Source organism: Plecotus auritus (genome assembly GCF_963455305.1).
Source record: "Plecotus auritus genome assembly, chromosome: 3".
Classification (NCBI taxonomy): domain Eukaryota; kingdom Metazoa; phylum Chordata; class Mammalia; order Chiroptera; family Vespertilionidae; genus Plecotus; species Plecotus auritus.
The window spans coordinates 90241944-90269915 of record NC_137772.1 but is presented as its reverse complement, the minus strand read 5'-3'; the positions used below and the strand labels follow the sequence as shown (position 1 = coordinate 90269915).

Below are 27972 nucleotides of genomic sequence, written 5' to 3'. Positions count from 1 at the left end.
TTTTCTTTTTTTTTTTTCTCTAAAGAACACTCCCTTTTTTATTTTAATAAATCTTTATTCAGATTATTACAATTGTTTCTCCTTTTTCCCCCCATAGCTCCCCTCCACCCAGTTCCCACCCCATCTTCTGCCCTTACCTCCCCCCCACTGTCCTCATCCATAGGTGTATGATTTTTGTCCAGTCTCTTCATGAACCCCCCATACCCCTTTCCCCCTGAGAATTATCAGCCCACTCCCTTTCTATGCCCCTGATTCTATTATATTCACCAGATTATTCTGTTCCTCAGGTTTTTAATTCACTTGATTTTTAGGTTCACTTGTTGATAGATATGTATTTGTTGTTCATAATTTTTATCTTTACTTTTTTCTTCTTCCTCTTCTTTAAGAATACCTTTCAGCATTTCATATAATACTGGTTTGGTGTTGATGAACTCCTTTAGCTTTTTTTTTATCTGTGAAGCTTTTTATCTGCCCTTCAATTCTGAATGATAGCTTTGCTGGGTAGAGTAATCTTGGTTGTAGGTTCTTGCTATTCATCACATTGAAAATTTCTTGCCACTCCCGTCTGGCCTGCATAGTTTCTGTTGAGAAATCAGCTGACAGTCGTATGGGTTCTCCCTTGTAGGTAATTAACTGTTTTTCTCTTGCTGCTTTTAATATTCTCTCTTTGTCTTTTGCTCTTGGCATTTTAATTATGATGTGTCTTGGTGTGGTCCTCTTTGGATTCCTTTTGTTTGGGGTTCTGTGTGCTTCCTGGACTTGTAAGTCTATTTCTTTCACCAGGTAGGGGAAGTTTTCTGTCATTATTTCTTCAAATAGGTTTTCAGTATCTTGCTTTCTCTCTTCTTCTGGCACCCCCATAATTCTGATGTTGGTACGCTTGAAGTTGTCCCAGAGTCTTCTTACATTATCTTCAACTTTTTGGATTTTTTTTTTTTTTTGCTTTTTGCTTTTTCGGTTGAGTGTTTTTTGCTTCTTTGTATTTCAATTCTTTGACTTGATTTTTGTGTTCCTCTAGTCTGTTTTTGGGTCTCTGTATAATATTTTTTATTTCAGTCAGTGTATGTTTAATTTCTAGTTGGTCCTTTTTCATATCTTCGAGGGTCTCGTTATATTTATCGGCCTTTTCTAGGATATTCTTGAAAAGCCTTATAACCGTGGTTTTGAATTCTATATCCAGTCGTTTTTTTCCTCCATTTCTTTCGTTTGTGATCTGATTCTTTGACCCCGCATGTTCACTGCTTCCCTGAGTTGGTACGGTATATTTGTGTGCTAGGTTTCCAATATGGCCCAGTGGGTCTGCCTCCCCAGTTAACCTGAGGTGGACACTCTTGGTGCACCCCTTTGTGGACTGTGTGTACAGCCTTGTTGTAATTAAGTCTTGATTGTTGTTGGTATCACTGGGAAGAATTGACCTCCAGGCCAGTTGGCTGTAAGGATCAGCTGTGTCTACGCTGGGAGAAGTTCGGTGCTGGAGACAGCCTTATAGGATTAGACTTGCCAAATTGCAATAGCCTCTGTGCTCAGCTTGGATGGGGTGGAGTCTCAGTCTTGGCTTCCCGTCAGCCTTGCCCTTGCGCGCACATGCGTGCCTTCAGACCTCTGCCTTCCCCGGCTCCTGAGTCTCCACCCGAGAGTCCAGACTCCCCCCACAAGAGCGTGGTTCCCCAGGGGCTCGCCTGGAACTGGGGTTCACTGCAGTCAGAACTGGGGCTCAGTGCAGTCAGGAGCCTCTGACTCCCTTCCACTAGGGAAAGCCTGTGGCAACCTCCGCAGCCTTTGTGTGCACTGGCACACGCGCGCCTTCAGTCCTCCGCCTTCCCCGGCTCTCAAGTCTCCGGCCGAGAGTCCAGATTCCCCCCACAAGACCGTGGGTCCCCAGGGGCTCGCCTGGAACCGGGTTCAGTGCAGTCAAAACTGGGGCCCAGTGCAGTCAGGAGCCTCCAACTCCCTTCCACTAGGGAAAGCCTGTGGCAACCTCTGCAGCCTTTGTGCGCACTGGCATGCGCGCACCTTCAGACTTCTGCCTTCCCCAGCTCCCGAGTCTCTGCCCGAGAGTCCAGACTCCCCCCGTAAGAGCGTGGGTCCCCAGGGGCTCGCCCGGAACTGGGGTTCAGTGCAGTCAGAACTGGGGTTCAGTGCGGTCGGGGGCTTCCTTCCCCCTTCCGCCAGAGAAAGTCAGCCAGGCTCTCAGCCGCCCTTCCTCTCTGCGCGCACAAAGACCCTTTGCCGTACCTCCAATTCTCTGTGAGCTTTTCTCTTTCCTTCTAGTTGTAGAATTTTCACTCAGCCAGCTTTCCTGTGGTTCTGGATGGTGTCCGTTCTGTCTTTTAGTTGTAGTTTTGAAATTGTTGTGCGAGGCAGCAGTTTAGGTGCTTACCTATGCCGCCATCTTGGTTTCCTATAAAGCACCATTTTCTGATAGCCTTTCCTGGTGACTTCCCCAGAGATGGTGATGAGAGAAAAGAGAGAGAGATGCCAGGGACAGGTAAAGGCAGGAAGACAGTGTTAAAAGAAAGGATATTATTAGCAAAGAAGGTGATGCCGTCTCCACATTGAAATGGCAGACAGAAACTCTCTTCTGAGAAGCAGACCACACACAAACCCAAATGCTGCATGGGCACAGGGCAGAGGGTGGCACACAACAACGGAGGCCACAAGTCACCTTGCAGGAGCCAATGGCTGATGAGATCTTTCCAGATTGTCCATCTCAGATCTTGAGGCAGGAGTTCCAGAGTAGATGCATGTCTTCCATCTTTTCTCTGTGCTGAAATAGAAGGGCTTCTCTGGGCTGCTCTGTTTCTCAAACATCACACTTGCCAGTCTCCGGGGAGAGACTCCCTCTGGGTGTCACAAGTTCAGGAATGTTCTGGTAGTCTCCAGGAAAGGCCAGTGTTTATGTGGTTGACCTGCAAACATGGTGAATTCAAATCTGTCCCTGAGCACGTGTCCAGGAAAAGGTCAGGTGATGAGTGCCCGGTGGCCCAGTCCAAAAGCAGCCATGACTTGATATAGGCGTTATCCATCTGGGAGCAGACCCAGGATGGCTGCACAGCTGGAATCTCTGGACAGTGCACCTTTTCTGGCAGGGAAAGTAGGAGATGTCTCAACAGGAGTTCTTTTCAAGACACAGTCATATGCTAAAGGCCTAGAGTTGATGGAAACCTGCTCCACAGTACTTTTGGGGACACGGTAAGAGAGAAGGAATGCAGGGTAACAGAAAGCCGTTGGGTTTGAAGTTTAGGTTTGGGTACTAGCACTATCACTTTTTAACATGGGATGCTGGCTGGTTTCCTCTGTGAGCCTCAGTTTTGTGAGTACCACAGCTTCTTTGTAGGTGTTGTGTGACTAGAAGGGAGAATGTCTGTGTAGAGCCTGGCATTATAATAAAGACTCAAGTACTGGCAGCCAAAATAGTTGTGTGAGCAGATCCTGCTCATCCCCATAGTCTAGATACAAAGAGTTCTTTATGGAAATAGAGAAGAGGCTCTAGCTGCTCCTGCAGAGGTGATACCACTGACCTCTGGTTGACAAGCCTTGCCCTCTACCTGGCCAGGTGGGAGCTGGGGCTCACGCAGCTTCCTCAGCATCACAGAGCTGTGCTCCGCCACTACAGGTGTTCTCATCATCACAAAGCAAAGTCACCAGGCAGGTCAAAATGGAATCTTTCTTTCCTTGTAAATATTCAGAATCTTGGTCAGAACTTTGCCCAGGAGGTCAAGAGCTGGGGAGACAGTGTGACTAAGGACCATCAACATAATGACAATAACAACAAACATTTATAAAACTATTACCTTGACTGGACAAGCATTAACCCTCAGGATTAGTTTTCATGAGGATCTTAGGAGTCAGAAACCAGTCCTCAGCCTTTTAAGAATGGAAGAACTGAGGCTTAGAGTGGGCATGAATAACCTGGACAATGCCACACAGCTAGTAGGCAGCAAACCCAGGTTTCAAACCTAGGGAAGTTGGCCCTGGAGCTGGCACACACATGATTTAGTCCTTTCCCTCCTCCACATCCTTAATAAAAACCTCCAGTCCTAGGAAGGGTGGGTGCCAGTCCTTCCAGGAATGGAGATCCTTAATGTATCTATAAAGAGAGCCAGGTAGACGACCTGAAACATGGGGCTGAGAGAATTGGAGTTCAGGCCCATTTGGGAATCACTTCTTCCTATCTCTTCTGAATAGGTTGTCCTGAAAAATCAGACATATCTGTGATTCACTATCTTTCTCCCCCCGCCTCCCCCCACACATCCGTGTGGGTAGAGTCCCTGGAGGATACAGGAGAGGAGTACTGACAGTCTGTGAACTGATAGACAGAAGGAATGTCCCTGCCCAGAAACACTGCAGCTACTTACAACTGATGGTGCCAAATAAACCTAGTGGGCTCTTGGCTGAAAGGTATTAACTCTGTACAGCAGAGGCCAGCTCTGGGCCAGACACAATTTCCTATTTGATGGGCAAAGAGGGTCCAGCTGGATATTCCTTTCCGGGAATGAAACAAATCAGAATATACAGTAACACAGGAGGTACACACATGCATAAACATGCAATGCACAGACATGCAACATTCATACACAAACACACAACATACATACACAAACATGCTCACGTACACATACACACAGATCTCATTTCAACCAGAACAGCTGCTCTTTCATTTGTTTCACTGTAAGATTTGAACAGAGTGCTGCTGCTTTAAAAAAGGAAAAGGCTACAAACCACAAGTCTAGATGTTCTGTTCTTAAACACACTTAATTTTTTCTAAATATGCAAGTAATATATGCTCATTGACAAAATGGGGAAATATAGAAGGTTATGAATAAAATAAGTCACTAGTTAATCCTGCTGCCCTAGAACAGTGGTCGGCAAACTGTGGCTCATGAGCCACATGTGGCTTGCGAGCCGCGGTTTGCCGCTCTGTTGACTAATGAGTTTGCCGACCACTGCCCTAGAGGTTCCCTTTGATGTAGGATAAAAGCTCCTCGGCCTCAAGAATACCCCGGCTTCAGTAACCACTGACATTCTCGTGATCACTAACTAGGAAATGAACATCAAAACTGGCTAGAAAGAGAGAAATAAAATTGAAATTAGGAATACATGAGGGAGAAGCAGTCCGAGGGAGGAAAGTGGGGCTTGGCTGGTATGTAAGAGTTCCCATCAGAATCGAAGGATGATGGGAATTAAATGGTGACCCCATTAGTCCCAGTTGAAACCTCAATGAGGGGTAAGAACAGAGAAGGATACAACCATGTTGCAAAGAGTGCTAAGATTGTGGCTTCCTGTCACCACACAGTATCAGAGCTTGGGAAAGGTAAATCATACTACAGGATCACAAGAAACATGTATATGATGACAAAATGACAAACCTGTTAAGGAAAAGACCTAATTTCATCGAGTCCAGAAGGCATTCTAGTCAAAGAGAAGAGTTGAAAATGCTGAAGATGGTTGTCCTGTGATCACTGTGGCACTTACATTATAAAAAGGTTAGACTAGGGACATCAAAGATGAGCACAGGACCCTGATGTTAATACCATGCTCATGACAGACAGTAGTAATCAATTGCAGCACACTTTCCCACAGAGCTTTGGTGTGGCCTCAGAATCTTTCTCAATAAGGCTTTTAAAAGAGCTGAGGATAAAAGGGGAGAAAAACCCAGGGGCTAGGGCGCTGAGCACAAACAGTGGGGACTGGCTTCATTAATGGCTTGGGGAGGTGTGTCAAGCCTGCAAGTGTCTTGTGAAGATAGTGGTCGGCAGATCTGTGTGACAGTGTTTGCTGTTTCAGACAGACATTCCAGGTCATGTTTGTCTCTGAGTCTCAAGATAAAGCAAGAACTCTTCAGAAGCTATTACACAGAAGCTATTAAAAAGGGCAGGTTTTGAAACCAGGGACTGAGAGAGCTAGAATGAGCTGCTTATCTGGAGAGAGGCCCCCTTGCCTGCAGAAGTCGAAGATAATGTTTTTATAAAAAGGGGTGTGTTTTAATGTGGATCTGGGTCCTAGGAGACCAAAACAAGATAAATGCAACCAGTTGAAAAGGTTCCAGCAACACAATGTCCCAGGACAAGACTTGAACAAGAAAAGTTTTGGCCTATTTGGAATAATCACCTGAGGGGGCCCATCACAGGTATTTGAGAAGCAGGTCTGAGATTGCTGACAGAATATCTAATACCAATAACAATAAAGCTGGTTATCAAACTGAGCAAAACAAAGCACGAAATGGCCCTGAAGGGACCTATTTGGATAATATTGTGTCTCAAAAGAACACAGGGTTCCCAAAACTTTTCTGTCTCACAAAGAAACTTCTCCAGCAAAACAGTGATGTATGTGGGTTGTGTTAAGGAAATGAAACTTACATTTCACTTCTGAGACTCAACTTAACGTACAAACCCCCATTCATTGATCTGCGTCTGCACATGTGTGCCTCCTTTTCCTTGCGTGGGGGAGGTGACAGATTTTGAGGATAACTTTATCAAGGGAAAACAGTCTCACATACCCAGAGTGTTACCACTGAAATTGCTCACACCCATCCTTGGAGTTAAGAGGGCCTAATGCTTTCTGAAAGTTCCAGAAAAATATGATGGCAGAGCCTGCCAATGACAGGCTTAGCATGGGAGGAAGGGTGGCGAATGGAAGCCTGAGCACCCCATGGCACAGCAATCCCAGTCCCGGTGCCACTGGTTTCCATCGGGAGGGAGGGGGGGCGGTTTGAGGTGGTGATGACTGAAGCTGCAGGTGTCAAGCTTGTTGGGCCAGCATTACATCCCTGGAACCTTCAATGCCATGACCACCTGTGGAGGGGCTCCTATATCCCTATTTGATTGAAAAGGAAATCAATACAGAGAGAGTAAATAACTTGTCCAAGGTTATTCAGCTGATAAATAGCAAATCTAGGCTCTAAACCCCTATCTGGCAGATTCCAAAACTGTTCTCCCCTCTGAGGCACCAGATGGTCAGATTTCAAAGAAGCGTCTTGCCTCAGAGACCTTTTGCAATAGTAGAAAGTGGAAATTTACTTACTTCTGGAGAGGAATGTATTTAGATAAACCTCCTTCAACTGCCTCTTAACAGGGTAATGTATTAGAGACTACAGCTGTGTACTCGGACTCCGATCTTGGGGGCCTGGGCACAGCTCCAGTGCTCTCATCTAATTTCTTGGTGAGGTGGTGGGTGTTCCCTGGGTGCAGGTTTGGGCCAGGGGTCCCTGGGTGCTGTGCTCCTGTACCCTCACTGCTCTTCAGGTTTCTCTTCCTTCCCTTTCATTATTTCGCTCTTATCACCACTGTAGGCATGAAAGGCACGAAGGGAGAATGAGGCAGGTCATAAGAAAGAGAAGCAAGGGGTGAAAGTTTGCTGTGGCACATCACTCCCCGTAATAAAGGGATCCTGCAACCTCTTGGAGGTTTGTTAACTTATTTTTCCACATAAAGTGGAGTAAGGGTGACCAATAAGTGAGCATATACTTAAATACCAACATTTTACCAGCCCAATTCCTTCCCAGTATATAGCTAGGAAAACAGATAAGATGTGCACTCCTATTCCTTGCCTGACCTGACTCTTTATTTACCCTACTGACTCTACTTCTAAAAGGAGCACTTTGCCCAACCAAACATCAGTTAGAAATGTGGGTTAATGAGGAAGGTAATGAAAGCAAGTGAGTTTGTCAAGAGAATCAGATCAATGATCAGCATCTTCATTAATATTAGAACATCTCATATTTTTCCTGTCTGTATAGACATATACAAAATAGGAATAACCAATGACATGAGCTCAGAGAGGGCAAATGACCTCATAGGTGTCACTGGGACTCAGTGAGATGGAGCTGTAGCCTGGCATATGGGCATGGCTTGTTCAAAGGAAAGAGACCCGAGGGACATGAAGGAGTGTGTGTCTGTAGAGGTGCAGAAATCCTACCAGAAACTGCAGTGTGTTTTGTGTAAGTGTCACAGACAAGAGCAGGAGTGAGGGCATGCACAGTACAGATGGACGGTCAGAAGTGAGGTGCAGGGGGTCTCTCCTACATTGGATCACTGAAATGGGATAGAGGTGAGAAAGAATGGTAATGAGGGGTTCAATTATCCTAGCACCAAGAAGGCTTATTACATAAAGCAGAGGAACTGATAAACTTGAGGAAATCACATTCTTTTTTTTTGTATATCTAATTTTATTTTATTTATTTTTATTAAGGTATTATATGTGTACATATCTTACCATTGCCCCCCCACCCCACTCCCATACATGCCCTCACCCCCCAATGTTTTGCATCCGTTGGTTACTCTTATATGCATGCATATAAGTCCTTCAGTTGATCTCTTATTTCCCCCACTTCTCCCTAACCTTCCCACTGTAATTTGACAGTCTGTTTGATGCTTTACTGCCTCTGTATCTATCTTTTTGTTCATCAGTTTATACTGTTTTTCATTATCCCCAAATGAGTGAGATCATGTGGTATTTTTCTTTCATTGACTGGCTTATTTCACTTAGCATAATGTTCTCTAATTCCATCCAGGTGCCTACAAATGGTAATAATTCCTTCTTTTTATGGCAGCATAGTATTCCATTGTGTAGATGTACCATAGTTTTCTAATCCACTCATCTGCTGACGGGCACCTAGGCTGTTTCCAAATCTTAGCTATTGTAAATTGTGCTGCTATGAACATAGGGGTGCATATATCCTTTCTGACTGGTGTTTCTAGTTTCTTAGGATATATTCATAGGAGTGGGATTACTGGGTCAAATGGGAGTTCCCTTTTCAGTTTTTTAGGAAACTCCATACTGTTCTCCACAGTGGCTGCACCAGTCTGCATTCCCACCAGCAGTGCACGAGGGTTCCTTTTTCTCTGCATCCTCACCAGCACTTGTCGTTTGTTGATTTGTTGATGATAGCCATTCTGACAGGTGTGAGATGGTATCGCATTGTCGTTTTGATTTGCATCTCTCGGATAATTAGTGACTTTGAGCATGTTTTCATGTGTCTCTTGGCCTTCCTTCTGTCTTCTTTCAAGAAGATTCTATTTAGGTCCGTTGCCCATTTTTTGATTGGATCATTTCTCTTCCTTTTATTAAGTTGTATAAGCTGCCTGTAGATGTTGGAGATTAAACCTTTATCAGTGATAACATTTGCAAATATGTTCTCCCATACAGTGGGGTTTCTTGTGTTTTGTTGATGGTTTCTTTTGCTGTGAAAAAGCTTTTTATTTTGATGTAGTCCCATTTGTTTATTTTCTCTTTGGCTTCCGTTGCCCTAGGGGCAGTATCAGTGAAGAAGTTCTTTCGGCATATGTCTGAGATTTCGCTGCCTGTAGATTCCTCTAGTATTTTTATGGTTTCCCGTCTTATATTTAAGTCCTGTATCCATTTTGAGTTTATTTTTGTGTATGGTGTAAGTTGGTGATCTAGTTTCATTTTTTTGCATGTATCTGTCCAATTTTCCCAACACCATTTATTGAAGAGACTGTCTTGACTCCATTGTATGTTCATGCCTCCTTTGTCAAATATTAATTGCGCATAGTGGTTTGGGTCAATATCTGGATTCTCTATTCTATTCCATTGATCTATATGTCTGTTCTTGTGCCAGTACCAGGCTGTTTTGAGGACAGTGGCTTTGTAATACAGCTTGAAATCTGGTATTGAGATCCCTCCTACTTTATTCTTCTTTCTCAGGATTGCTGTGGATATTCGGGGTCTTTTTTTATTCCAGATGAATTTTTGGAGAGTTCATTTTAGGTCTGTGAAGTATGCCGTTGGTATTTTAATGGGGAGTGCATTGAATCTATAGATTGCTTTGGGTAGTATGGACATTTTAATGATGTTGATTCTACCAATCCATGAACATGGTATGTTCTTCCATCTGTTTACATCTTCCTCTATCTCTTTTTTCAGTTTCCTGTAGTTTTCCGCGTATAGGTCTTTTACCTCCTTGGTTAGGTTTATTCCTAAGTATCTTAATTTTTTTTGGTGCGATGGTAAATGGGATTGCTTTTTTAGTCTCTCTTTCTGTAAGTTCACTATTGGTGTATAAAAATGTCATAGATTTCTTGGCGTTAATTTTGTATCCTGCTACATTGCTGAATTCATTTATTAAGTCTGTTAGTTTTTTGATGGAGTCTTTCGGGTTTTTTATGTACAATATCATGTCATCTGCAAATAAGGACAGCTTTACTTCTTCTTTTCCAATTTGCATGCCTTTTATTTCTTCTACTTGTCTAACTGCAATGGCTAATACTTCCAGTAAAATGTCAAACAGGAGTGGTGAGAGTGGGCATCCCTGTCCTGTTCCTATTCTTAGGGGAAATGGTTTTAGTTTTTGCCCATTGAGTATGATGTTAGCTGTGGGTTTATCATATATAGCTTTTATTATGTTGAGGTATGATCCTTCTATTCCCACCTTGTTGAGAGTTTTTATCAAGAAAGGGTGTTGGATTTCGTCAAATGCTTTTTCTGCATCAATTGATATGACTATGTGATTTTTATCTCTTAATTTGTTTATGTGATGTATCACATTTATTGATTTGCAGATATTGTACCATCCTTGCTTTCCTGGGATAAAGCCTTTTTGGTCATGGTGTATGATCTTTCTGATATACTGCTGGATCCGATTTGCTAGAATTTTGTTGAGGATTTTGGCATCTACGTTCATAAGGGATATTGGCCTGTAATTCTCCTTCATTGTGTTGTCTTTATCTGGTTTTGGTATTAGGGTGATGCTGGCTTCATAGAAGGAGCTTGGAAGTGTTCCTTCCTCTTGAATTTTTTGGAATAGTCTGAGGAGGATTGGTTTTAGTTCTTCCTTGAATGTTTGGTAAAACTCTCCTGTGAAGCCGTCTGGCCCCGGGCTTTTGTTTGCCGGAAGCTTATCGATGACTGCTTCAATATCTTCCATAGTTACTGGCATATTGAGCTGTTTAGATTCTTCCTGATTGAGTTTTGGAAGGTTATATTTTTCTAGGAATATGTCCATTACCTCCAGGTTGTCCAGTTTGTTGTTCGTAGTATTTTTTAACAATCCTTTGTATTTCGGCGGGATCTGTTGTTATTTTACCTCTTTCATTTCTGATTTTGTTTATTTGGGTCCTCTCTCTTTGCTTCTTGGTGAGCCTGGCTAGAGGTTCATCAATCTTGTTTACCCTTTCAAAGAACCAGCTCTTGGTTTTGTTGATCTTTTGTATTGTTTCTTTGGTCTCTATGTCGTTAATCTCTGCTCTGATCTTTATTATTTCCTTCCTTCTGCTTACACTGGGCTTTTCTTGTTGCTCTTTTTCTAACTCTTTGAGTTATATGGTTAGGTAATTTATTACCATTGTTTCTTGTTTTTTTGCAGTAGGCTTGTAGAGCTATGAAATTCCCTCTCAAGACTGCTTTCACTGTGTCCCATAGATTTTGGATTGTAGTGTTTTCATTGTCATTTGTTGCCATGATGTTTTTTATTTCTTCCTTGATCTCTCTGGTAATTCAGTCATTGTTTAATAGCATGCTGTTTAGTCTCCATGTGTTTGATTTCTTTGGGATTGTTTTTAATGTAGTTGATTTCCAGTTTTATGTCACTGTGGTCTGAGAAGATGCTTGATATGATTCCTATCTTCTTGAATTTGAAGAGACTTTGCCTATGTCCCAACATATGGTCTATCTTTGAAAATGACCCATGTGCACTTGAGAATAATGTATATTCTATGGCTTTGGGGTGAAATGTTCTGAAGATGTCGATTAATTCGATCTGGTCTAGTGAGTCATTTAGGATTGATGTTTCTTTGCTGATTGTTTAGAGGATTTGTCCAATGGTGATAGTGGGGTATTAAAGTCTCCTACTATGATTGTATTGCTGTCAATCTCTCCCTTGATATCCTCCAGGAGTTTTTTTATGTATTTGGGTGCTCCTGTATTGGGTGCATATATGTTTACCAGAGTTATTTCTTCTTGTTGGATTGCTCCCTTTAGTATTATGAAGTGGCCTTCCTTATCTCTTGTTATGTCCTTCAGTTTGAGATCTAATTTGTCAGATATAAGTATTGCTACCCCAGCTTTTTTTTCAGTTCCATTTGCCTGGAAAACCTTTTTCCATCCCTTCACCCTCAGTCTGTGTGCGTCTTTTTTTCTGAGGTGGGTTTCTTGTAGACAGCAGATATATGGGTCTTGTTTTCTTATCCAATCCGTTACCCTATGTCTTTTGATTGGGGCATTTAATCCACTTACATTTAAAGTTATTATTGATAGGTACTTGTTTGTCGCCATTTTTATTCTTTACCCCTGTGTTCCTTCTTCACTTCCTATTTCTTTTTTTTTTTTTTACAGCAGACCCTTTAGCATTTCTTGCATTGCTGGTTTGGTGGTAATAAATTCCCTTAGTCCTTTTTTGTCTGTGAAGCTCCTGATTTCACCTTCAATTTTAATTGATAGCCTTGCTGGGTACAGTATTCTTGGATTCAGACCCTTCCTTTGCATGACTTTGTATATTTCATTCCATTCCCTTCTGGCCTGATGAGTTTCTGTTGAGAAATCAGTCGCTAGTCTAATGGGGGTTCCTTTGTAGGTAACTTTCTGTATCTCTCTTGCCGCTTTTAAGATTCTTACTTTGTCGTTGGTGTTTGCCAATTTAATTATAATGTGCCTTGGTGTCGGTCTTTTGGGGTTCATTTTGCTTGGGACTCTGTGAGCTTCTTGGATTTGTGTGGATTTTTTCTTCCCTATATCAGGGAAATTTTCTGTCATTATTTCTTTAAACAGGTTTTCTATTCCTTGCTTAGCTTCCTTTCCTTCTGGAACCCCTATTATGCAGATGTTGTTTTGTTTCGTGTTGTCCCAAAGTTTCCTTAGGCTCTCCTCCTGCCTTTTAATTTTTTTTCTAGAAGTTGCTCTACTTGAGTATTTTTTTCCATCTTGTCTTCTAGCTCACTGATGCGGTCCTCTGCTTCTTCTAGTCTACTCTTGATGCTTTCTATTGAGTTCTTTAGAGCAGCGATGTCATTTTTCATTTCTTCTTGGTTCTTCTTCATTTCCTCTTGGTCCTTGCTCATATTGTCAAATTTGTCTTCCATTCTTTTCAGCCACCTTATGACCATTTCTCTGAATTCTTTCTCTGGAAGGTTGCTTGCCTCCATTTCGTTTACTTCCTTTTTTGGTGATGCCTGCTTTTCTTTCATATGTGGGCTGTTTCTTTGTCTCCCCATGATTTCTCTTCTCTGGATGTCTGTTTATGTAGTTCTCTCTCTCCTTATCCCAGGCGAAATCTGACCTTTCCGTGGTGGAGTGTAGAGCTCCTCTGAATCCGTGTGTTTGCGCCAATTGGGGACCCGTGTTCTGGGCTCACGGCTGTTCCATGGTTGCCGCAGTTATGGATTCTCAGGCTTCTGATAAGCTCCACTTTCCCGTTCAAGATGGTGCAGACTCCGCGACCAAGCCCGCAGCTCCAGGAGGGGACCCAGCTGCAGTGGGGGCTGCCAGGTCAGGGGAACCCCGTCTAGCAGTCCCCCACCTTCTTCTGGAGTTTAGCTGTCCCTTAACTTGCCAACAAACACTCCTCGTGCGACCCTCAGCTGTTCTTTCTTTCTGCTCCGGGACAAGGCTCGGAACACATCTGTCTATTCCGCTGCCATTTTTCCTCCCCCCCAATCACATTCTTTTGAATGTAGACAAAAGATAGGTGGGAGCCTATGGCCTGCGACCCTAAAAAGGGAGAGACTCAAGAGGGACAATGGCTCTGCAAAATGAACTGAATTGTGATTAATTCCCGAGAGGTGGCAACGGGGACACATCTATAGGTGCCACTGTGTTTTTCATGACATGTTTGGTTTAGAAAAGGACATGTACAAAGATAGAAGGAAGGGCACAGCACCAAGGACAAATTGAGGAGAGTGACACATTTCTGTGAGAACAGTGCCCAACTTCAGCTGAGGCTTGCAGAAAAAATGCTAAAGTCGGCAGAAAACAACAACAAAACAAAGCAAAAAGGGTGATGGTATTACATTATTCTTAGTTATGATTAAAAAAAGGATGAGGCCCATTACTTAGGGATCCTTGTAGCATGTAAACAGGATAGAGAAAGTAAGACCACCCAACTCCCATTTTATTTATTGCTCCTCATAATAGCAAAACGGTCTTAACGAAGAAGTTGAAAGAAGCATCGCTAGAAAACACTGGACACAAGGTGGGGGGATCTGGCATGCCCAATGAGTGTTATATTTCCTTTATGTCCAAGTCTCCAGGCCCTGCAGTCTCCTATCCAGGCCCGTGGACAATCCTGCAGATGGGATAACAGAGCCTTTGTGCTTGATCCCTAAAACACTCCTGAAGATTGGTTCCAAAAGATTGTTGGATAGAGTTCCTGCTATGTGAACCAATAAGCCTGGTAAAATTTTAATTAAAGTGTAATTTTTAAAAAAGGAATTTAGAGAAGGTTTTTTAAGCCCTTTGAAAAGAATGACTATTGAGAACTAGCACAGGTTTGAGAAAAACAAGCCAGACCAAATAACTCTATTGTCTCGCCCCACTCCCCTCCCCACTAAGGGCTCACAGATCCTCACAGCTGGGCTTTGCCATTCTTGAGCCACTATCTCCAGCCTCTGTGCCTTTGCCACGCAGTGTTCCTTCATGTGGAATAACCTACCTTTGTCTGCTGTTTGTCCTTCAAAACTCAGCTCAAACGGCACCTCCTCTGGGAAACCTTTTCTTCTGCCCAGCATGGTTTAGAGGTTCCTGCTATAATTGATTGTGTTCTCCCAAATTCACACGTTGAAATCTTCAATATGATGGTGGTAGAAGGTAAGGCCTTTGGGAGGTGATTAGGTCATGAGGGTGGATGGGACTAGGGCTTTTAAAAAAGAGGCCCCAGAGAGTTGCCTGTCTCCCTCTGCTATATAAGGATATGGTATGAAGATACAAGGAGAAATCTATGACCAGAAAGAGGGCTCGCACCTGACCATGCTGGCCCTGAAATCTGACTTCCAGCCTCCAGAATTGTGAGCAGTACATTTCTGCAGTTTGTAAGCCTCCCAGGCTGAGGTATTTTGTTACAGCAGCCTGAAAGGACTAAGACAATCCCTAATGCGTGCTCACCAAGCACTCTGCTATCACAGTGCTCTTTTCGTGGTTACAACGGGCAGCTTTCTTATCTGCCCTCTCCAGAGCCTGTAGGTTCTGAAGGAGGTTGTAGTTTCAAAGCCCAGCACAGTGGTAGGCACACGGGGACCCTCAACGCATGATGATTGCTTGCATGAGTTCTGCTGAGAGTTTCAAAGTCAACCCAAAGGGAGTTGTCTCTAATTGTGTTCCATGGACTTCTCCATGTCTAGATTTTTATCAGTGACTTGGAGAAATAATATACTTTCAGAGACTTTAAGGCTCAGAGAAAAAGGTAATTAGATAAAAGGCTCAAGATCAAGATTTAACAATCTACAGGCTGGCTATAAAACCTGAAAGGATAGACAACTTTATTATATGGATTGATTTTGTATTTTTCTGTGGCATGCTAAAGCACAGGTTGTTTTGTTGGTTCTTGGGTGAAAATCAGAGACAGATCATCTGAGATAATGCCTAACAGATGAATATGTGGGCTTGATGACAATGCTGCATCGATGCACCAGAGTCACTGCAATTTCATATAGTGCTCTGAACTGTGCATTGCTAATGACAATACATTGAATAGATCATGTAGTGTCACTGACCATATTTACATTATACTGTAATACCGGTAAGCCTTTTATCATGCATGTTCTTCTGTGTTTCCAGACTTATAGTTACTCTGTAGGAGGACAACTGAAACCAACAATAAACTTTTAATAGAAATATTCATGAAGCTTTATGTTAGGTCTCAAAAAAGTCAATTGGATATTTACAATATGCAGAATATCTGGCTTTATTCATCCATCCATCCAACTGTATTGATCACAATACACCAATTACTGAAGTAGAATCTACAAATTTAGTGGAAAAGGAACACTGCCTTTCCTGAGCTTATATCCTGGGAGGAAAATGGGTAATAAGTAAGAAAACAAAATACTTTCAAATGTTGATGAGGGCCATGAATAAAATAAAACAATGTGTGGTAGGAGAGGAGACAACTTTGGATGGGATTATGTAGTGCCTCTGAAGCTTGCAGGAAGTTTATGTACAGAAGATCTGGGTGGGGCCTGCCTGGCCATTAGCTCAAAGTGAGTCTGGAACATGCTGTGACTGTTCCAATATAAACTGCAAACTGAACTGGGTCATATTAATAGAAGCAGAGCATTGATATAAGGGCAGTGATAATCCTATTAACTGTAGCATTCACACCACTTCTGGACCAACTTCTACAGTTGCAAATGCTACTCCTAACATATAACTAGAAACCACATCTTAAGAGGACCGGTTGAGAAAATTGGGAAAGTTTAGCTAGTAGAAGGAACCACTAGGCAGTCATCTTTAAAATATCCAAAGATTCAAGATGTTCAGAAGAGAATGAGTCCTGTTGTGTGACTCCAAGAGTGTACCTTGAATTATTGAGAAGATAGCACAGTATAGTTCAAAAGAGGGGAGGAAACATTTCTAGAAGAATTAGACCTACACAGAAATGGGATAGGCTTTTTGAAGAAGTGAGTACTTAACCCTCAGAAGTATTCCAGCAGAGGATGGGTAAACTCTGTTAAAGAGGAGGAATCCCTATATTGGGCAAAAGATCCCCTTCTAGGACACAGCTTTGGGACTGGGGTACAGTTTCGTTTCTTTGAGTGGAAGATCTTCTCATCTTGGAAAGCCAAATGAGCTTTAAAATATTTGAGCCTCAAGCAACGATCATGCCAAGTCCTTTGTATCCTTCCTTTTTCCTAAGAGCTTTTGTTTCCTTGGAAGAGTGGTTTCTTGGAGATCAGAGGCACTGATCTATCTTTAGTCATGGGTGTCTCTTGCCATTGGGACAGAATGATGTCCTCATGGGAGGCCTGGGTCTGTGCAGGAAGATGTGGACTCCTGGCCTTCTCTGTTCTCAGCAACAGTGAGGTGATGGGGATGGGACGCTCTGATGGCCTACCTACTTCTAGGAAGTAACCTACACTTGCTGGTACTTCAGAAACCCAAGCCCTGGGAACCAGGAATTATGTCAAGACTCCCAATAGCAGAATTTACTAAAAACGGCTGTATGATCCTTCTGCTCAAATCTCCTCTTTGTATGTGTGTGTTTGCATGTCAGTGCAAGGAAAGCTCTCTGAACTGGTCAGCTTCCAGTATGAAGTGACTGTACCTTGAGGCTCAGGTCAAAGGCTCAGTTCTGTGTACAGCACTGTAGAGGTCCTCTTCTCAGAAGGCCTCTCCCTCTCTCTGGAATGTGGATTTATCATGGTCAGGCAGGTGCTCCACTTTCTGTTTTAAATGCTCTTATACTGTGTCTTCACAGAAAGGTTTGATTGAACTTTAAACTCTATATAGCTGATTTAATTGCTCAGCACAATCATTTTATGATTACAATTTGATAGCATATCAATTCTATCTCTACTCATATTTGGTCTGCTGGAACAGACATTAAATAAAAACCCATTAAGATTAATACCTCAGGCAGAGATTAACTTGAATCTTAGACTAATATATTTTTTTTTCTATTTGCCTTCTGAATAAAACATGTGTTTTTGAAGGACAGAGGAAAATCTGGGATATAAGGGCAGTGACGAACCCATACCTGAGCCACAGACAACAAAAACAAACAGTGCCAACAGCCATGGTCCCACAGGATATTTCTCTTCTTGCGGCCTCTAAAAGAGAAGGGGAGAAAGTAAGATTAGGTTCATTAATTTGGGAAACATTTATTGAGTGCTACTAGTCACTGTGCTAGGGGCTGGCGCTACCACTGTGAATGAGACAGACTCAGTCTCAATGCCCAGTGGGCAAATACAGATGAATAAAATCAATTGTAAAGGATCAAGATAGGTTTAAAAACATTCATCAATAACCTTACTTACATCTCTGTAACCCAATGAACGTGGTGGTCTTAAATATTCTGGGGACAAGGTCTAAATACATAAAAATAATACAGTGATTTGAGAGCCAAAGATGATATTACTAATAATTGCTTCCATTTGTTGAAAGCACTCTCTATGACAGAAACCTACTACATCCACTGTTTCCAGCACTCACAACCCCATACAACTCCATTCTGTAGTTGAGAACTGAAGCTCAAATTTGTTAACTTGGGCAAGAGCTGGAATTCAAATTTAGTTCTGCCTCATTACAGAGCCTGGGTGTTTCCCACTGATAGCTTCATTTTTAACTCCCACATCTGTGAAATCTAAGTAGGGTCACAGAGCACAGCCATGTTCTCAAAACCTTCCATATGCCAAAAAATTTGGGAAGGCAGTACAGTGGAAATCCTTGGAATCTCAGAAGCACCACAGCAACTGTGAATGGATGTGAGGGAAGCAGCGTTTTGTAATAAAGTTCCTAAATCTTTGTGAAGCTTACACTTTGGAAATTTCTGCATTCTCTGGGAAGCAGAGGGGTACTCTTGTATCCACACCAATCTAGCCTTCGTACCTCCTGCTCTTCTCAAACCAAAAGCACAGACAGAATAAGAATGTCTCTCTGCAACCCCTCTAGGTCTATTGGCAGGTAGAGCTTGGTCCTTAAAAATAAAATAAAACATTCTGAGAGGCATCTGAAACATTGGCGAGTTTCTCAAATAAAAAGGGAGAAGGTCGAATGAAAAAAGTAGTGTCTTTGGTTCCCAGCTCACCTGCTAACGTTCTTAGAGTGCCTTCTCTCTTCTGTCTCAATTGGGTTCACTTGTCATGTATAAAGCCATATTCTTTTTCTTGGCATTCACCAGTTTGTATCTCTGCTTATTCTTGTGATGATGTGTTCAATGTCTGGCTCTTCACTAGACTGTAGGCCCCACAAAGGCAGGCACTTTCTCTTTCATATATCAATGTGTAGCAGTGCACAATACAGAACTTAAACACAGTAGATGTTCCACAAATGTTAATTGAAGAATGAATAAGCACCCAAGCTTCATTAAACATGATTTCTTAGGTCAGGTAGAGTAAAGACAGTGCCTAGGAAGGTTATTGTCTTTATTATTATACTTCCTAATTGGCCTGAGGGTTATCCCTTCATTTCTCTTACTAGAGAAGTATGGATTAAAGTGTCAGTGGCAGGTAGATTCTGACTAAGGACTGAAAGCATTCACTTCTCTGTCACTGACAAGCTTGTATCTACCACTCTTGTGTGAGGGCAAATCACACTGCAAGGAAAGACGTGGTTGCCCTTGACTAGACAAGGACAAAGCCAGTCTTAAATAATTGCATAAGATAACTTTAACCAGCATTTTTATCGGGTCATTCTTTGGCACTAAGACCAGGTCAAGGTCAGATCAAGTAAATAGTAGAGATATTAAATAAAGTTCCCCGAACAGAGTGTGGCTTTACCCCTCCCCACCTTCTTTTACCAACTTCCTAACAATTTGTCATAGTTGCCCAGAAACCAGTTCTGTTGTTGTCATCCTACTAATCCTATCTAATAAAGAGAGAATATGCTAATTGACCATCACTCCATCACAAAGATGGCTGCACCCACAGCTGAGGCCAAGTTCCCTTAAGGAGCCTTAATGAGCAATCAGCAGAGACCTGAGGCTATACCCTCCCCCTGCCCCCATGGGGCTTGACGGGGGACATCAAGGTGCACCCCCAGTGCTGGGTTGGGGGAACTCAGGCCACGCCCCCTGCCTAGCGGGGCTTGACGGGGGACCTGAGGCTGCGCCCCCCTCCTGGTGCCAGGCTGGGGGACCTGAGGCTGCACCCCCCCACCTGGTGGGGCTTGACGGGAGACCTCAGGCTGTGCTCCCCACCCAGCGGGGCTTGATGGGGGACCTCAAGGTGCACCCCCAGTGCTGGGTCGAAGGACCTCAGGCCATGCCCCCCACCCAGCGGGGCTTGACGGGGACCTCAGGCCTTGCCCCCTGCCCCGGCGCCAGGCCAGGGGACCTGAGGCCACAACCCCTACCTGGCAGGGCTTGACGGGAGACCTCAAGGTGTGCTTCCCATCCTGGTGCTGGGCTAGGGGACCTCAGGCTGCTCTCCCCACCCCAGCACTGGGCCAGGGGACCTGAGGCTGCACCCACCTTCCTGGCGGGGCTTGACAGGGGACCTCAGGCTGTGCTCCCCACCCAGTGGGGCTTGACAGGGGACCTCAAGGTGCACCCCCAGTGCTGGGTCGGGGGAACTCAGGCCACGACCCCTGCCTAGCAGGGCTTGACGGGGGACCTGAGGCTGTGCCCCCCTCCTGGTGCCAGGCTGGGGGAACCTGAGGCTGCGCCCCCCCGCCTGGCAGGGCTTGACGGGAGACCTCAGGCCATGCCCCTGACCCAGTGGGGCTTGACAGAGGATCTGAGACTGTGCCCCCCATCAGGCGGGGCTTGACGGGGGACATCAAGGCACGCCCCCCGCCCCATCTGGGGGACCTGAGGCCACGCCCCCCATCCTGGCGCCGGGCCAAGGGATCTGAGGCTACGCCCCCTGCCTGGCGGGGTTTGACAAGGGTGGGATTGGCCGGGTCTGGATCTAGACCAATGGGAAGGGGCAGCCGGGTCTGGGTCTCACGTGATTTTGAGGCACATGTGGGTGGGCGGGACTTGACTCTGGGTCCCCCCTTTTTTTTTAATATATATTTTTTATTGATTTAAGAGAGGAAGGGAGAGGGAAAGAGAGATAGAAACATCAATGATGAGAGGGAATCACTGATCGGCTGCCTCCTGCACATCCCCTACTGGGGGTCGAGCCCGCAACCCAGGCATGTGCCCTTGGCTGGAGTCGAACCTGGGACCATTCAGTCCATAGGCCGATGCTCTATCCACTGAGCCAAACCAGCTAGGACATGGGTCCCCCTTTTAATGTGCATGAATTTTGTGCACCAGGCCACTAGTGTTATATAAAAATTCATTTTTCTCCATCTCCAGCAAAACCAACAAGTGAATTCAGAAGCCTGTAAATGAATTATTGGTCGAGTCAGATACCAAATGAAATCCTTTATTTTTTTCTTTGCTGAAAAACATAAATCATTAACATGCAGAGCTTGGAGCAAAACCTTTTTGATGATATTTGCCAGTGAATCAATATTACTTGGGGACTTTCAGAGCTCAGGAATACCTGGGTGATCATAATACCAATATATTCTTTTTGAGAACTTCAGGTTACTTTTTTGTGTGTGTGAAAGTGGTGCCCAGCACAGTCCCAATGGGAAAATGTACCTAACCCCAAATCTACTGCTGGGAGAAGCAAGACAACCAGCGGAATCCTGCAAATGTCGTGGTTCATTTCAAACAGAAGTTGGCCACTTCCCAAGGCTCCCAAATGTCAGGGGATGGCTTTCCCTGTGATAAGATAACAGCAGGGTAACTCAGAACTCTGGAATTTAAATTCCCTCTTCATTCTGAAGAAGTTACTACTGTATAATCATGAAATGATTATCCCATTTCTCTGTTTCTTGGCTTTATCTGCTATCTGGGAGAATAATTTTGATTCACTCAATAGCTATTAACTAATAACAAAATACTGAGGCATCTGCATATAATCAAAGGGCTTTATTTCTGAGTGATTAATCTGAATTTTCAGTTAGAATCTGTTCATCTGTCCCCATTTATTAAATTTCATCTGAACAAGTTCTCCCTTGCAAGTTAATTCTTTCAAAGTATAATATTTGGCCTGTAATTAGGAAAATGAAATTTAGGATTTAAAGTATTGCTTTTTGTTGTTGTTAATCCTCACCTGAGGATATTTTTCCATTGATTTTTTTAGAGAGAGTGGAAGGGAGGGGGAAAGACAGAGAGAGAAACATCGATCGGTCCCCGCCCACATTCGCCCTGACTAGGGATCGAGCCTGCAACTGAGGTATATGCCCTTGACTGGAGTAGAACCTGGGACCCTTCAGTCTGCAGACCTACACTCTATTGGCTGAGCCAAACCAGCTAGGGCTAAAGTGTTGCTTTTTAAAAGATAATTTCATTTTTCTTTTTGGATGCTGATCCATTTATAATAAAGTTAACCAAAAGCCATTCCAACCAAAGGAAAATAAACATACATTGTGGCTTGGTTTGGAAACCATTCATTACAAATTTAGTGGGGCCATTTAAAAACCCTCAGAAGCGCCCAGCACTTTTGAAGGGCCTACTCCATGGTATATGTGAACTATTAAAATGCACTCATACCATAGGTTAAACATAATTTGAATGCAGCTCTGAAAGTTGAGTTGAACTGCAGGTGACTACATTTTCTAGATATCGAAACATCTCTTTCTCCAAAATTTTCCATTTTCTTTTCTTATTTTGGAGCCAATATTTTTTGTTTCAGCTCCCAAACGTTTTCTAGTGGTCTTGAAAAGCTAGAAGTGGCAGACACCGAGTTTACCAAGTCTAAAACAGCTCCACAAATTAGTTTGTTTTGTTGTTATTTTTATAGTCAGGTAAGTTGTCAACTTAGTTCAGTTAACAACTGAATCCTGGTTCATTAAACAGAAACGCACAACTAGAGATTTTCAGTACGTCAGCTAGTCTGTATGACATTCTAGAAAGAATTGATATCCTTGGGATATAAAATCCTGAATGCTTTAACATCAATTAAAAGTTGTTTGTCAATGTTAATTTGAACAGCAAGTTTTTTTTATGAGTAAAAATAAATAGGGAAAAGATAGCAATTAAAAGTTATCAATGTTAATTTGAACAGCAAGTTTTTTTTATGAGTAAAAATAAATAGGGAAAACATAGATCTTTGTGAAAAATGTTTCCAATTCAATGGCACATCAGCATTTTGCTGGTCAATCATAAGTAAATGATCTAATTCCCAAGTGAAAGAATTTCAAGCATGACTTCAGCCTGGAGCTGTGAATAAAGCCCTGAGTACAGCTCAGTTTAATCCTAAAGTTTCTCTGCCACAGTACTGCTTGGTTTGCAAGAATTCTGGGGTAATGACTGTAGATCCAGCTTTTTGCTCAGTTAATCAAAGCAGCATTATTTCTTTGGCTAAAAGGAATTGTCTCATCAAGTCTACAGGCTTTTCCAGCCAAACCCCAAGCTTCAGTTGGACTTCCACTTAAGTGCCTGGAATAATAGATTCCAGGTGCCTTTGCTCATAGACTTGGAGACTCACACTGCCCAGCAACTCATTCGAGGCATGCCTCTGAATGTCCAAAATCATAGGCCTGGCATTTTCTGTTGGAGATAATTTGCATTGCCAAAAGAAACCCCATTGCATAAGACACAGATTTTACTTAAAAGTCGTTATAAAGCTTTAATATACAGTTTTGGGGGCACAGAATGTCTGGTAATTAACTAGCCTCTAAAGTGCTGGATCAGAATAAACTTGAATTCACAGGGTGAACAAGAGGACAGTTGCATTTAAACTTTAGCCCAGTGTGAGAGGCCTCACTGGAGAAAAGGCAAAATAGAGGAGGATGGCGGGTAATATGGGTTTGAAACTCATTCCACTCTTCCAATTTAATAGGGAGACCATTACAAAGGGGCTGGAAAGAAAACCTTATCATGGTGTGTGTCTGTGGGGTATGGAGGGCAGGGGTGAAGCCTGGGAGGGGAGATGATACATGGCCTCATTTACTCATTCATTCATTCGTTCAAGCATCACCTATTTAACATAGTAGGTTCAGGACCCTGTGTCAAGCAGATTCCTTAACTGTTCTGTAACTGCTGCTTTCCGTCTTTCCCAGAGACACAGGACCCATTCTCTCCTGGGGAGGCTCCTCCTTGTTCCCGTGGTAGCCCCAGCAGCCCCTCCCGGAGGGGCCACGACCTACCAGGGCCCTCTCCGCCCACGAGAGCACCGGCGAGCCCAGCGGCGCCCTCAGCGAGTTCTCTGCGCCCACTCGGCGGCGGGGCCCGCAGGAGGGGCGGGCGGGGCGTGGAGGAGCTGGGAGGCCCGCCCTGCGCCCGCCGCCCCGCCCCGCCCCGCTCCCCGCCCTGCTCCCCGCCCTGCCCGCTCGCCCGCTCGGCGCCGCCTCCGCCTTACCAGGGTTTTGGCTACGTTCCCCCTCTGGGTGATGTTTTTGCTGTGCTTCTCGTTAGCCATCCGGATCCGCTGTTTGGCCACCATGGCTTGGGCTCTTGGAAGACCTCTGAACTCCCACCTGCAAGGATTCCCCCCCCACCCCCCGGGCGTGAGCCCCAGGCAGGGCCGAGCGCGCCCCTTGGGCCCTGGCGCTGCAGGTGGCAAGACGCGCCCCCCCCCAGCCTCGCGCAGCCCGTTCCCCACCCCCTACCGAGCCGGCTCCGGGGAGAGGCCAGAGCCCGGACGGAAGTAATCTTTCATCTCAGGAAACCCGCTCCTACTTCCTCGCCATCCTTCCGGTCCCCACAACTACCTGCCCAGCGCGACCCCAGGCTGCGCTGCCGCGGGACCTCCCGCACCAGAGCCGGGGCGCAGCGCGCGGAGCCACTGGGCCGTGGGTCTCTGCGGTGTCGGGGTCCCACAGCCGAATGAGGCGGGGCCGAGGGTTCCGCGGCCGCGGGCTTTGTGCGCGCATAAGGGATGGGGTCTCAGGCGTCTGGGCTCCTGGGTCAGGGACCCACCAAGGCCTTGGTTTCACCTGCACCGCTGTCCCTCTGACCAAGAGCTGGACCAAAGGCTGGACTTGGTGGGTGGGTGGGGGTCCTCAAAAGACAAGTAGAACCGGGGCAGGACTGAACCCGTGCTGTTGTGGGCAGTCCAAAGGAACCTCCCCTTTAGGGGTCTGGGGAAGGCCACTGCAGGATCTTCCTCAAACGATGCAAAAAAGGGCCAGATCTCCCCAGGAGTGGGGAGAAGGGGGAGTGAGAATGGAGTTGGAACAGGTTTTCTTGCCTTGGTAGTTATGGGGGAAAACAGGCCAGCAATACATCTGCAGCCCAGGTCAGATTGGGTGGTCACCCAGCTTTGGCTCTCCACCTGCCCCAAGTAACCAGGACCAACTCCAGCCACCCTTGTCCCAAGGGGACTGAACTGGGAATTCCCTACGGTAGAGTGATGTACCTCAAGGGTCTTACAGATTGCTGTGTGTGTGTGTGTGTGTGTGTGTGTGTGTGTGTGTGTGTGTGTGTGTTGGGGGCGGGGACAGGCAAGGCGAAAAGGGAGGGGTTCAGTCCTTTACTTTTCCACCTGCTGAATGGATTGGAGTAGAAGAGTTGAGAAGAGGTAAAACTTCAACCTGGAAGATGTGGGGCAGTAGGAAATGCTAGGGAAGAGGACCTGAGGCACTAGACCAGGTTTGGCTAATGCACCCCAGTCCTTCCCTTGCAGGCACCTGAGGCTGGTCTACAAAGTTTTGTGTGGGTAAAATTCCTCTATGTCAGTGGGAAGTTAGGGAGAACTCCTTTTCTCTTTGGGGGCCCTTTACTAAGCTCATCCCCAATCCTCTCCCCACTTCTTGTCATTAAAGCTTTAATACAGACTGTTCTGGGGCTGCCTTTGGTAACTTAGAGAAGACAGAATCCCCCACAGTGGTCGGCAAACTGAGGCTCGCGAGCTGCGGTTTGCCGCTCTGTTGACTAATGAGTTTGCCGACCATTGCCCTAAGATCATTAGTAAAGTCTGGTCATTCTTTTTTCTACTCTAGAATTAGTTAAATTTCCAAACTAGTTTCTAGCACCTTCTTAAATGTTACCATCAACATTACCATCATTATTACAGGACTACAAACCAAGTAGGCCCAACTCTAGCCCCATGCTTTTAATAACAATTGACTTGTTTTTGGGGTGGGGGTAGGGGGATTCAGGGGCCATCCCTACCTCAGTGACATTGAGCCTGGCTATGGTGTGAGGCCCAGCAAACACCTGGGCAGGAGGCAGAAGGCAGGTCCTCACTTGAGTGGAATACAGGCCTACCTGACTCTGAGGTGTTCCTGAGGTTAAGGAAAAGATACAAAGATGATTTTCCCTTTGGGCCTGCAAGCAGAAAATATTTCTAAAATGAGAAAAGCCTGCCTTCCCACAGGCTCAGATGAGCTGCCTTATTTGGGGAAAATAATTTATTTTGACCCTGCTTGTTAATGACCAATTTTACTCTTTTCCCTGCCATGTTTTACTTTTATAATATTTTAAGTTAGTTGAATTATAAATAGACTATATTCTCACAGTAAATATTCAAACAGGAAAAGGATATACAGTGAAAAGTAAATGTCTCCCTTTTCTTACCCTTTCCCTAACCCCCATTTCCAACAGTTTCCAGGCTACCCTTCCAGTATTTTTTACCGGACAAGCCTTCCTGTATATTCCCTTTTTAAAACAAAATCATACTATACACACTGTTCTGCCACTTGAGCTTCTCACTTAATTTATTGACAATATTATCACATCTAATGGCACCTCTTTTTTAATAGGTGCATAATGCCTCATAGTTAGATTATAGAGTAATATATTGAACTAGTTTAATATATTGGGTGGTTATTTCCAGTTTTTTGTTTCTGTGGTTGCCAGTAATGCTTTGGTATGCCAGTATATACGTGCAATAGATTTCTGGAAGTGAAATTGCTACACCTTTGCGTGTCCTTGGGTGTTTTGGATGAGGCAGTCTCCTGCTGTGACCTCCACTTTACCCACCTATATCGCGCTTTTGCCCCGGGCAGCCAGGCCCGCTCCTCTGCAGGTCTCGATCTTGTTTGTTGCCTTGAGGATTACCATTCTTTACCAAGAAAAGTTTCCCTTCCAGGCATGAGTCCTGCCCCTTCATCTGCACAGCCTGCCAACACCAGAAGCTGAGCTGCTCATCCCAGAATCCCTTCTCCCCAGGAGCTGGGCCACGGTCTGAAGCAGTAGTAGACACGGTCACTAGCCGACAGTATCTGAAAACTTCAAGTGACATGAAAGTCATTCCAGACCTGGAAAGAGAAATGACTAAACAGGACACTCTGGGTTTTTGTTTGTTTGTTTTCATGTGCATTAGTCAGGATTCTTGGATATAAACAACACCAACAAACTCTGCCCATCAGAAGAAGAATTTATTTCAGAAAAAGGAGACATATGTAAAACTTTCAACAATAAAGAATTTTAAAAAAAGAATTTATTTCAAGAATTCCAGGTTCTTGGACTTCCAGAGTCACCACTTGGTTGAGAATGAACAAGGCTGGAGTCATCTTGCTCTTTTGAGATGAGAGGACTTCTGGCTGAATAGGAGGGGAATGGAAACTTGATCAAGAGCTAAAAGTTCCCTTGGGTTAATCGGAGCTGGCAGCAGAATTTTATAACATACCGGTAGCCTGCAGTGCTCAACCACAACTTCTAAAATTGCCTCGGATAAAGTAGCAGGAAACTGCTAGCTGATTAAAATTTAATTTTGGTTGGTAATTCTTTCAACCTTTAGAGCAAGAATTCCTAGCAAGCCTGTGTACATTAATCACGAGTCTGCTCCACTTAGGGCATTGGGCTTGTGACTGTGGAGACTGAGTTTTACTCATCTCTATAAACTATGTATTAGCGAAGCGTATAGATGCTATGCTATTGAGCTGTGATGTAGGACACTTGACATTTTTTTTTTTAAATATATTTTATTGATATTTTACAGAGAGGAAGGGAGAGGGATAGAGAGCTAGAAACATCGATGAGAGAGAAACATCGATCAGCTGCCTCCTGCACACTCCCCACTGGGGATATGCCCGCAACCAAGGTACATGCCCCTGACCGGAATCGAACCCGAGACCCTTCAGTCCGCAGGCCGACGCTCTATCCACTGAGCCAAACCGGTTTCGGCTGGACACTTGACATTTTTCTGTGGCTAACAAGCATGCAAACTTCCTTTCTACTTGGGCCCCCACCGTGTGTGAGAGTTAGGACCTTCTTTCCCACTCTGGGAGCCGAATGGAGACAGATACTTGGCTGGGGGTGTGACTCAGGTTGGCCAAACAGATGCTCCTATTTGGGACTTTGAATTTTGAGCTGACAGTGCAAAGATAAAGGGACGAGTGAAACTTCACCCTGGTGGTGGGGTCCCTAAGAGGCAGGTCATACTTAGCAGTGGGGTTCGTGGAGCTGGTGGTAGAGGAGCC

General features: G+C 44.4%; 1 protein-coding gene across 1 annotated transcript in view; it reads right to left on the bottom strand.

Annotated features, from left to right (window-relative positions):
- SERP2 (stress associated endoplasmic reticulum protein family member 2) overlaps positions 1–24248 on the bottom strand; it is a 29984-nt gene extending 5736 nt beyond the window's left edge. The window contains exons 1-2 of the mRNA XM_080659139.1: positions 23967–24248; positions 17642–17714 (exon numbers count right to left, since the gene is read on the bottom strand). Coding sequence (XP_080515265.1) covers positions 17642–17714; positions 23967–24050 — 157 coding nt within the window. The 5' untranslated portion in view covers positions 24051–24248. The remainder of the gene's footprint in view (positions 1–17641; positions 17715–23966) is intronic.
- Positions 24249–27972: the final 3724 nt, after the last annotated feature.